Source organism: Micromys minutus, assembly GCF_963924665.1.
Source record: "Micromys minutus genome assembly, chromosome: 11".
Taxonomy (NCBI): Eukaryota; Metazoa; Chordata; class Mammalia; order Rodentia; family Muridae; genus Micromys; species Micromys minutus.
Genome location: NC_137980.1, coordinates 21,269,310 through 21,281,321, shown reverse-complemented (window position 1 = coordinate 21,281,321; position 12,012 = coordinate 21,269,310). Strand labels below are relative to the sequence as shown.

Genomic DNA, 12,012 nt, shown 5'->3' with positions numbered 1-12,012 from the left:
TCATCTTTAATAAAATATCTAATTATCCTTCATTTAAAAAAGCTACTGAGATTATTGTATAATACAACAATTCAGGTTATAAAATTAGGCATACTGATAATATTAAAGCACTTAGGACAATGGGTTGTGTATTTGAGTTTAGTGCGTCTGAAATTGTTCTGTTTATAAAATCTCTGTACATAGAAACAATGGAAAAACAAATTTGCTCCAAATGAAAGCCAGAGACCACCAGATCGTTCAAAAATGACTATGAGAGACTTCATATATTACCTTCCAAATAACAATCCAATGACGTAAGTAAAATCTGTTTATGCTTTGTTTCATTGGGTATGTAATGATATGTCACTTTTAGAGTTCAGTTTCATGTTGTTCAGAAGCTTGTTGAGTAATTCATAGCATTTATATTACTTTTTAAAGATAGTTTCTAACAGAATGAGTATGGATGCATTTTTCTCCTTGGGTGCTGGGCTCTGAGCCTGTGCCCTTCTGTTGTGTTCACCAGGTCTTTGGCCTTGTTGAAGGAGTCGCCTAGTTTGCTTCATTTCCTAGAGCTGACAGTCTCTCTTCACTAAGGACTTAGAGGGGAAAATATTTATTTAGGGCCCAGCAGGTTATTGGTCTGTGATGAGTTTTTGACTGAAAACTTCTTCCTATTTGTTTTTGGCTGCTGTGTGCTGGGAATCAAGCTCATTCCCAGCTTTCATTGAGTAATTTTCACTGGCTAGGCATGAGTGAAAAATGATTGTTGAACATATTAATGAAATGCTATAGTATATTGTATTAAAAATGGAAGCTAAGGTAATTTTTTTTCTGGCTGTGAAGAGAATTGCTAAAATATTAATTTATTAAAAATATTCTTCTCTTTGTACTTAACAGTTCTTCAGTGGAACAAGAAAAGAAAACTGAGAAGTCCTTGGCTCCCACCCCAGCAAGAGAGTGAGCATCTTATACTCTTTTCAGTGTGTGGTTTCCTGTTGTTGCTGTGCACAATCAGTCCACACAGGTGCCCACCACTGACTTATACCCAGCCTTGGGCACACTTTTAAAATGAAATCTAATGGTTCTTTTTTTCCCCTTTTCTGTCTGTTCTGTTCTTTGTGCACGTGCCTGTGTTTGGTGTGTGTGTATGTCTTGTGTGTATGGGCATGTGTTTGTTTTCCTCAGGTGAGCTTCACTTTGTGTAATGAGCAAGGCTCTTGTTTCTGTCTTGTCTGTCTAGTCAGCTTGCCTCTGAAAACCCTTGAGTGCTGGCTGCTAGACCTGCCCATCTTTTACATGGGTTTTGAGGATCTAAACTCCATTTCTCACACTTGGTGGGTGAGCTCTTTATCCACTAAACACCCTAGAACCCCAACCCTCAAATGAAGCTTTCTTACATTTGATTGCTTCTTAAAAATAGAATCAATTAAGAATAGAAGTCCTCAGGACAGTTGGTGGGGGTTGAAGGTGGGGTGGAGGAGTGGAGGGTACATAAAGAAAACCCTGTGTCAAAAAAGAAGAGACTCTCTAGCTGGGCATAATAACTCACATGTTTAATCTCAGATTGAGAAGTAGAAGCAGGAGAATCCCAAATTAAAGGTCAGTCTTTACTTGTAACATTATTCTCAGAGAGAAGTGAATAAATGTCTACTCACCCTGGATAGGGGACTAGTGACAGACCACCAGTAAAGATACTACCAAAGTCCAACTTGGAGTTTTTAGGTTTTAAGACAGGGTTTTTCTGGGTAGCCCTGGTTGTCCTGGATTGTGCTAGGACCAGGTTATCATTGAACTCATAGAGATTGACCTGCCTCTGCCTCCTGAGTGCTGGGATCAGAGATGTGTGCTACCACTATCTAGTGAAACAATGGGTTTTATGGGTGTTAATTATCAGGAATATGAATGAGGGGTTACTTATAAGATCATTGTAAATTATCTCAAAGACAGCTGTATCACCAAAGCTCATCCCAGCATGGACGATGGCTCATGAAAGCTGGGAACCTAACATTCTTTACAATATGGAGGCAGTTCTGCAGGCTGAAGAGTACCTTTCAGTAGTCTTTGCTACTTGGGATGGGAAGATTTAATTTATCTGGTCAGTTTCAGGCTCTTTCTGAAGCCTTTGAGTTGTTGGTTCCTGAGCTTTACAGATTTCTTTGTAGGAATATCTAATATCTTAAGCTTCTTACTCAGAAGATATATTTTGAGGAAACTGCCACACAAAAGCTATCTGTGAGAAATACACACACACACACACACAGAGAGAGAGAGAGAGAGAGAGAGAGAGAGAGAGAGAGAGAGAGAGAGAGAGAGAGAAGAGAGAGAGAGAGAGAGAGAGAGAGAGAGAGAGAGAGAGAGAGAGAATTAGATCTTTTCAGAATGAAACGTCTGTAATATTTGTAATATATGTGTAACTGACTTATACTATGACTTACATTTACATTTGTGCATTTGTTCCATGCCTTGGTGTATATGGGAATGTCGTAGCTTGTAGGGGTAAAGTTCTCTTCCAACATGTGGGTGGGTTCTGTGTATTGAACATAGGTGTCAGGCTTGACAAGTGCCTTTCTTTACTAGCTGAGCCATTTCACTGGCCTCATGACTTTTAAATTAGAGATGTTCAAATTGAGGTTTTATTTTATTCTGAAACAGGCCTTGACTGGTCTAGAACTTGCCATGTAGAGCAGTCTGGGCCTTGAACTTATAGAGATTAGTCTCTTCTGGCTCTTGGTGTTAGGATTAAAAGCATGCACTACTATGCCCAGCAAATTAGGAGTTGTTTGTTGTCAAAATAGTAGCTTTGTGTGGTAAAAAATTGAAAAAGAACAAAGTCTTCCCACCTTTGTTTCTTTGTGGTTTAAAAGTCTGTGGTTCACACCCCTCACACCCCCAGGCAACAAATGTTACCAATTAAAACAACCTTTTTTAAAAATTTTATTTAATTTATATGAGTATACTATTGCCGTCTTAATACACACCAGAAGAGGGTATCAGATCTCATTACAGATGGTTATGAGCCATCATGTGGTTGCTGGGATTTGAACTCAGGACCTCTGGAAGAGCAGTCGGCACTCTTAACCATCAAGCCACCTTTCCAGTCCCCAGGTGTGCATCTTTGTAATCCCAGCAATTGAGAGGCTGAATTTGAGGCTAACATGGGACTACAAAATGAGTACCAGGCTATTTTGAGCTTCATAGCAAGAGTGTACTTCATAGAAACTAAAGAAAGATATACTGTATATATATTTCAGAAAGCTAGAAAAGTAGATATTGTATTTTTTTTATCGTAAAGCATTCAGAAAAGTTTTGAAAGATAGAAATGTTTACCTAAGTTAAACATCATACTATGTTTTCATCAATGGAAATGTCATATAGTATTATTGCATTCTACAGTTTTCATGTGTTTCTGTACAAGTTGAGAGATATGGGGCTGGAGAGATGGTTCAGCAGTTAAGAGGACCTGGATTAGATTGCTAGCACCATGTGGTAACTCACAACCATCTGAAACTCTAGTTCTTCTGACCTTTCCATAGCATGCACACTCCACAGACACACATTCAGGCAAAAGCCATGCACATAAAATAATAAAAATTAGCTTCCAGAAAGATAGACAAAGAAAACCTTTGCTTGGCTTTAAGTTCTTTTCTTTCTGTTCTGCAGTCCAGATGGAAGGTTTTCCAAGTTTCAGGTGAGCATAACACTTCTAACCATTAGGACTGTTGTGAAATGAAGTTACCGGGAAGGAGGTTTTTGTTATTTCTGTTGTAACTTTGGTTTACTTGATACTTTAATAAGGTAGAAATATAACATTTGTTTATTTTTTTATTATTATTGGCCTCAAACTCAAGGCATACTATAAACCACTGAGTTACATGATTGGTACCATTTATTTTAAAAGAGACTAAACATTTCTTACTGTTACTTTTTAAGATTCCTTATTAAATGTTACCACATTAGCCAGGTGGTGGTAGTGCATGCCTTTAATCTCAGCACTCAAGATGCAGAGGCAGGAGGAAGGCAGGAAGGTCTCTGAGTTTGAGGCCCACTTGGTCTACAGAAAGAATTCCAGGACAGCTAGGAACCCCTGTGAACCCCTGTCTTGGGGGTAGGAGGAGTTACCAAATAAAATTAGAAAGAAATCTCAATCCCTCTGCCTCTGCCTCTGCCCCAGTGTATCTATCCATCTATCCATTTGTTTATTTTGAGTCAGGGTCTTAAGGTAAGTTCATTGGTTCTCCTCATTGGTCTCCTTAATGCCAAGATTACCTGTGTTTTACTGTGCCTAGCAGGATAGCTGTCTCGTGTGGTATTTTCAGTTGAGTTTGAAATAGCTGAATGTTGGTTTTTTAAATAACTTGTTTTGAGCTAAAAATTTCAGAAAATACTGTTTTGTTGCTATGGTAACTATGTTTCCATTTTTAGTAGGCAAGAAAATCAGAGCACTCAAGATGCTAATGATAATGAAGAAGTGGAAGAGGAGGTGGATGATGGGCCACTTCTGGTTCCTCGAGTAAAAGTGGCAGAAGATGGTTCTATTATTTTAGATGAAGAAAGGTGAGTTAAGGAGATGGAGCAGGAAGGAGGGGAGGAGGGGATGGTAAAGAACAGTGATTCTATTTCTGAATCTGTCAACATAACTTTAACCAACTGTCACTGTAGATATTGACATCATAAATATTTAAGCAGAAGATGGACTACATTAACTTATAATTTTAGCATGTTTTGCATGAGATGCTATTTCTTGTCTGTCAACCTAACTTTGTCTACTCATCAAGTTGCTGCTATCTGCTGTTACCTGCTGAGGGTGAATTTCTAGGTTGATTCAGTCTTAAAGCTTATATTTAGATTTTCCTAGTATTCATATGTGATAAAAATCATATTAGTTTTACTTTTTTGTTGTTGTTGTCGTTTTTTGAGGCAGGGTCTCTCCTGGCTCCTGGCTGGCCTGAGACTTGCTTTACAGACCAAGTTGGCCTTGAACTGACAGGGATCCACCTTTCTCTGCCTCCCAGTGCTACTAAAGGTGTGTGTGCATCACCATACCTTGCTCTAGTATGGTTGAGCTCCAGGAACTTGAGTTATATGTGGTTGTGAGCTGACTGATGTGGGTGCTAATTTGGGTCCTCTGGAAGAACATAAGCACTGTGTTTGGGTTTTGTTGTGTGCTTTGTTGTGTGTGTATGTGTTTATTTTATAATTTCAAATTTTGTTCAACATGTTTGACCATGTTTCCAGATCACCTTCTTTCCTTTTTTAAATTTAAACCCTTCAAGAATGGTACCCAGATACTCTGGGGTATGTGATACTTGAGCATGTTCAGCTTATTTGCTGCACATGAAGGGTTGGGATTTCATGTTCATCTCCCCTCTGCATGCTGGGATTTGGTCTAGCTTGGGCTTGGAAAAGTTGTGTGCACTGTGTAATGGTCAATGAGTTCATATGTGCAGCTGCTACCTGGCTGTATGTCGTGGAGAGGTTCCTTGTAGTGACCCTGGCTCTTAGACTCTCTCCACCCTTTCTTCCATAGTCATTCTTGGGCCATGACGGGGTATGTGTTATGTGTGTTCCACTAAGGACTGAGTATCTTGTCTTTTATTCTCTTGACTTTGGCCTTGTAGGTCTGTGTTAATGATCATCTACTGCAAATAGAGTTGAGGGTTGAGCGTTGCATTGATCTTTTTAAGTCAAATAATGATCACTGTATCAATAAGTCTTTAGGAACAGTTCTTAACTGCTGACCAATCTCTTCAGTTCTAAAGTGTATATTTATAAGGGATCAGGTAACAGAAATGAAAAGTTTTTGCAGTTTAATGAGTAAAAATGTAAATAACATTTATATTTAACTATATAAGTATAAATACAATGCTGATAAGTGTTTCTATGTGATGGTGATTTTACATATCATAATAGTTAAAGAGATAATTAGCCCAGGAGGCATTTAGAAATACACAAACCAAAACCAGGCACATTCTTGTAGTCTAAGCACTTGGGAAGTGGGAATGGGTGAATACGAATTCAAGGTTATCCTCAGCTAGACAGCAAGTTCCAGGCAAGCCTGGACAACATAAAGACTGGTCTAAAAAACAGACAAAAAAGACAATAGGACATTTTTTAGATAGGCCAAACGTATTTTGAAAATGCTATAACTGAAAATAGGTTGGCATTTATTTCTGCACCTAAGAAATCACATTTAGAAAGTATTTCAAATTCAATATGTTTTTTCAAATATAACATTTTCTATATTAACTGCCATGTAATTTTAGAATACAGTAATTAAATTACATCTACTCATTTTTTTCATACTTGTTTTTTAGTGTGACTATATTTGAAAATGTCTTTCTTTCAGTTTAACTGTAGAAGTTTTGAGAACAAAAGGCCCCTGTGTTGTTGAGGAGAACGATCCTATATTTGAGCGTGGCTCCACAACTACTTACTCCAGCTTTAGGAAAAACTACTACTCAAAACCATGGTCCAATAAAGGTAAGTAATTCTCATTAAAAGTTCTTTGGTGTTCTTTTGGAGTGAAATGAACTTTTATTTAAGCTTTTGACTTCTTGTAAATAAAATGTAAACTGCACCTTGGTTTCCATTCACTTAATTTTATTGGTTCCCCTACCCCTTTCTCTACTGTATCTTTGACTTTCCTCTAGAAATCATTAGCATTTTGATCCTTTTGTCTGGAATCTTTTTAAAACTATACAAAGAAACCTCATTTCAGTGAGTAATTGACAGTGTTTCTGTGTGAGCACTAACCATTTGTGCCAGTGGGTCACTCTGTAGGATCTCTTAGTCACCGTAACACTCACCTTGCCCATGCTGCATCATGGACTTTCTACAGGGTTCCCCAGCAATCGGTGTAGGCCTGTAACGCCACACTGAGGAGACGTAGGCAGGGGGCCCAGTGAGTGTGAGCCCAGTCTGGGGTATAGAGGACTCTTCTGAAACAACAAAGAACCATGAGAAGAACAGTACACAACACACACTTCAGTTGTTTCACTGCTCACCTTCTAGTATAAAGATGGTTTTTAAGCATGGCAGGATATAGGGCAAAAGGAATTATTCGGTATTTCCCTCCTCTGACTATTACCAGTTGAGTTTTTCTTTTAAGGTAAATTCTGTCAGGCTTGTCAAATTTTCCCTCACTTCCTCCTTCCCTTATGTTAAAAAGCACCACAGCTCCTTTAGTCCAGTGAACATTTTTCCAAGTGCTTGTCTCTGTGTCTGTCTCTTTCTCTCTTTCTCTCATTCATTCTGCTACTCACTGAGTATTTTATTTCTTATAGGTGTCCAAACACAAAAGTCCAATCAATTCATATTTTAACCAGTTATCTATAAAGTGTTGTTTTCTTACAGCTTTGCCAATAATAATAGTGTAAGTTTAACTAGCTTATGGGAATCTAATATTCCACGATACTTCTTTATATTACTATACATTTGCTTGATAGAAATAAGAGCCAGCATCTAGTATTTTCAGTTTTAAATTTGCTTTCATAATTTAAAACAATTTTAACTTTATATATATTTTGATCATATTCTTTATTTCCCCCAAATTTGTACCGATCTCTACCTCCCTACTTACCCAACTCTTAAGTTCTTTGTTAAAAAAAACAAAAATCCAATATAACAAAATTCCCTAAACCTACAAAGCAAAGTACATCATCATCTAAAGAGGAAACAAAACAAAACAAAAAACAAAACACCCAAACCTACCAAACTGCAACTAAGTAAAAGCGCACACACACAAAGTGGGGTTCATTACTTGTTGGTCAGCTACTCCTGAACAGATTAGATCTGCCTGGAATAGTTGATATACTCAGTGTCATTCCAGTAGAGAAAACTGATTTTCCCTCTCCTAGCAAGTATGAATGACAGTTCTGTTGCTAATCTTTACCAAAGTAATGTTTTCATTCATTCATTTTTTAAGTAATAAGAAACAAAAACTTTCCCATCAAAGTTGGACAAGACAAACAGAAGGAAAAAAAGACCAAGAGAGGGCACAGAGTCAGACCCAGGAATCCCATGAAAACACGAACTCAGCTGTAATACTGGCGCAGACCCGTGCAGCCCTGGGCAAGCTGCTTTAGTGTCTGAATTCATAAGAGCTTTGCTTAAGTTGATTTAGAAGGTCTTGTTTTATTGGTGTCCTCCATCCTCTCTGACTCTTCCATTCTTTCTTCTTCCTCTCTCAAGGGGTTCCCTGAGCCCTGAGGGGAGATATGCAGCCCCTTTTAGGGCTGAGTGTTCCAAGGTCTCTAACTCTTGAGTAATGTTTAGCTACAAGTCTCTATTTGTTCCCATCTGCTGCTGCTGATAGCAGAGCTAGGAAATGATCAGTGAGTATAGTAGAATATCATCAGAAATCATTTGAGTACTGCATTTTTCCCCTCTTTTAGACCAGTACTTGACTTTGCCCTAGGTTTCTGGGCTATCTAGTCTCAGGTTCACGGTCACACAAACAGTGTCAGATACGGATTGATTCCATCTCATGGAGCGGGCCTTAAGTCAGATCAGTTCTTGGTTGGTTACTCTCTTTGAGTGTTTTTCATTGTGCTGCTGGTAGGTGTGGAAAGTTCTCCCAGGACTGGTCCTTTATTTCTGGCTAGCATTTACATGGTTCCACAAACTCTTTATTTTCAGAGACCTCTTTGTCGTGTTTGGTTTAATACCTGATTGGGTGGGCCTCTGCCCCAGGAAGTACATGTGATGATGATCAAGCTCATGGGGCCACTTTGGAATGGGAGTACAAACATTTTAGTTTTCTCCTGGGCCACCTACTTTCTTAGTTGTTCCTGTAAGGTGCAGAACAAAAGTCAGGGTTGTCGGTCCAGACTCAGTCGGCTGTACTACATGGGGTGAGAATATCTGGTCCTGTCAGGTGGGGCTCACAAACTGTGGCTCATATTCCACGACTGAGGCAGAACTCAGGCCTAGAAACTTGTACCACACACACCAAGAGTTCTGGAACTCAGAGCAGTTCTTGTTACCATAGCCTCCCGAGTTCTCGGATTCTGGAATGTAGTACCACAATTACCTGTGGAGATAGTTTTGTTTTACTCTGTTTGAGTTTCTTCTCAGTGAAATTAAGTACTCTATAACTTATTTTAACTACGTTTTTATATATAGTTTTACGTTTTTACATATAATTGTATATAGCTAGGTTATTTTGTCTGAATGGAAAATTAATTTTCAGTTAATCTTTTATTTTTACAGAAACAGATATGTTTTTTTTAGCCATCAGCATGGTAGGAACTGACTTTTCTATGATTGGACAACTTTTTCCTCACAGAGCAAGGATAGAAATCAAGGTAAAGTATATCTAAACATTTATTGGTTAGAAAGGGTAAAAAAATTTACTAAGGTTTTTTTTTTCTTTTAATGTAATTCAGAGTCATTTGTTTTGTATTATGTTTGTGTGTGTGTGAGACACTGATTTTTATATGATTTCTCTATTTTAGTATAGTTATCTCCTGAACCTTTATATGTCTTAAAGTGTATTTAAGAACTATTGATAAAGATACTAAAATTAAGAGTTAATGAAAATAGAAGGAAGATGTATCAGAATACTTAAAGTTAGTGTAGCTGTATGATTGTAAAGTATCTGAGATTTTCCAGGATGATATAAAAAGTGTTGAGTGCATGTCACTGAACCAGGCATTGCTGTTAGTCCCCTTCGCTTTGTGAGTGACACTAACATTGTGAACAGTAGAAGTGATGTCAGGTATAGATGTACTGTGCCCGAGAGGATGAGCTTTGTGTTGCTGAGAAGCTGTATATATGCTTTCTGGGTAGGAATGTGTTTGGCTTCCCTCGTACTATGTTGCCATAGTGTATTCCCAGTTAACAGTGAAAGGTTCTCCCAACCATCCATCTTAACCCTAATTCTCTATCTCACCATGCGTGCTACAGTAGTGAGAACAGGCAATCAGGAAGGTAAGATTTGGGTGCCCTTAAAGTACACTAGACTTGATTGCTTGCCCGGGAGCATTGTGTGGTAGCATCCTGTAGTGCAGTCATAGCCTTACTGGATTTCTGCAAGTGAGGAGGAGTCTGCTAGTTTGGATGGATTTATGCTTGTTTTGAGACAGGATTTCTCTGCCACTGGCTGTTGTCAAGCTCACTTTGTGGATCAGGCTGTCCTCACTTAGAGATTGACCTGCCTCTCAGTGCTGGGATTGAAGATATGCTCCATCAAACCTGGCTCCTGCCTGTATTCTTTATGTTCTAATGTTGACCTTGGTTAAAAAGATGACAATAGCAAAGTTTTGTAAAGGCTAAAATTTGATTAGACGTAGAGCTTTCTGATAATCTGGTAAATTAATAGTGTTTGTCACTGTCTTGTTTCTTTGAGAAAACATTTAAATTCTTCCCTTAAAAGGTTAGTATAATTCCAGCAGGTCTTTGGGTAAAGTGCAGAAAAGTGAAAGTGTCCTGTTTCTAAGACTACTGAAGTACATTTTGGTGATTCCTGCATGTTGAACTAACCTCATGTCCATGGGACCAATTCCATGTGGTTGTACTGTATTCATGTACTGCAGAGGTTTGCTGCATTTTCTTTTCTTTTTCTAAAAACACCTTTAAAAATTATTATCATAAATTTAAAGATTTATCTATTTTATGCATGTGGATACACTATAGCTGTCCTCAGACACACCAGAAGAAGGCATCAGATTCTATTATAGATGGTTATGAGCCACCATGTGGTTGCTGGGAATTGAACTCAGGACCACTGGAAGAGGAGTCAGTACTCTTAACTGCTGAGCCATCTCTCCAGTCCTAAAAAATATTTTATGTGTTTGTATATGTGCCTAGTGTCTATGGAAACCAGAAGAGGGTATCAAGTCACCTAGAACTGGAGTTAAGAGCCACCATGTGGGTGGTGGAAATTGAATCCAGGTCCTCTTGAAGAGTAGCCATTGCTGTTAATTCTTTGGCCATCTCTCTAACCTCCACATTACAGGTTTTGAGTAATTTTTACTACTTCATTCATGAGGCATATTGATTTGCGTATTTTTCTTTCTTTGAGTGCTGGTACTGAGTATGTGTTTTATCACCAAGCTATACCCATGATTCCTGTAATTGTCTTTCAAAGTTCTTGGCTGTTTGGTGGTATTTGCTGAAATGAGCAGGGATCTGTATCTCTTGCTACTTCTGGAACAATTTAAGATTAACATGGCTTCTTTAATGTTTGGTGGGACTTACAAGTAAAACCAGAATCTGTTTTTATTTTGTTTTTTGTTTTTTTTTTTTTGGTGAGAGTGTTTAGATTATAAATTGAATTGAATTTTTTTTACACATACAGAGATGTTCAGGTGTTTAGTTTTAGTTGCCTTCGGTCCTTACTTCTGAGGAGGCTGAGGCTGAAGGATCACTACAGCCTAAGGATTTAGCTAGGCTGAACAACACAAACCCATTTTCCTCCACAAATAAAGATTTTTGTGTTCCTGAGCAGTGGTGGCACATACCTTTAATCCCAGCACTTGGGAGGCAGAGGCAGGGGAATCTCTGAGTTTGAGGTTGGCTTGGTCTATGGAGTACAGTGAGAGTAGAACAGCTAAGGCTGTTACATAGAGAAACCATGGGGCTTTTTTTTGGAGAGGAGGGAAGGGGTTCTTGTGTCAATTTTGATGCTAAGTTGTTGAGGTCATAGCTATAAAAATTTTCTTACTATTGCCATTTATAGGATTTGTAGTGATAACCCTCCTTGATTTGTTTTCTATTTCCTCTGCCACTGATTTATCTTCTTTAAAATTATTTTTGTATAGGGTGATTTGAGACAGTTTCATTTTGTAACCCCGGCTAGTTCTAAATTTGATCATCCTCATTTAGCTGATAATCCTTCTCTACGGACTTACAATTTTAAAAATATCCTTTGAATAAGGTAGATGTGGTGATGTGTGCCTATCATTCTGGTGTTCAAGAGGAGGCAGAGTAATAAGGTTAAGACCTGCTTTGGTGCATGAGATTCTGCCCTAAAAGATCACAAATATATCAACAAAACTTACAAATCATGTCTGGGGCTATGACTTAGCTAGT

The 12,012-nt window shown here is 38.2% G+C and overlaps 1 protein-coding gene across 1 annotated transcript in view; it reads left to right on the top strand.

Annotated features, from left to right (window-relative positions):
- The window catches only part of BDP1 (BDP1 general transcription factor IIIB subunit), an 80,010-nt gene that overhangs the window by 5,331 nt on the left and 62,667 nt on the right, over nt 1-12,012 (top strand). The window contains exons 3-7 of the mRNA XM_080924840.1: nt 184-293; nt 877-936; nt 4,405-4,533; nt 6,326-6,459; nt 9,190-9,284. Coding sequence (XP_080780966.1) covers nt 184-293; nt 877-936; nt 4,405-4,533; nt 6,326-6,459; nt 9,190-9,284 — 528 coding nt within the window. The remainder of the gene's footprint in view (nt 1-183; nt 294-876; nt 937-4,404; nt 4,534-6,325; nt 6,460-9,189; nt 9,285-12,012) is intronic.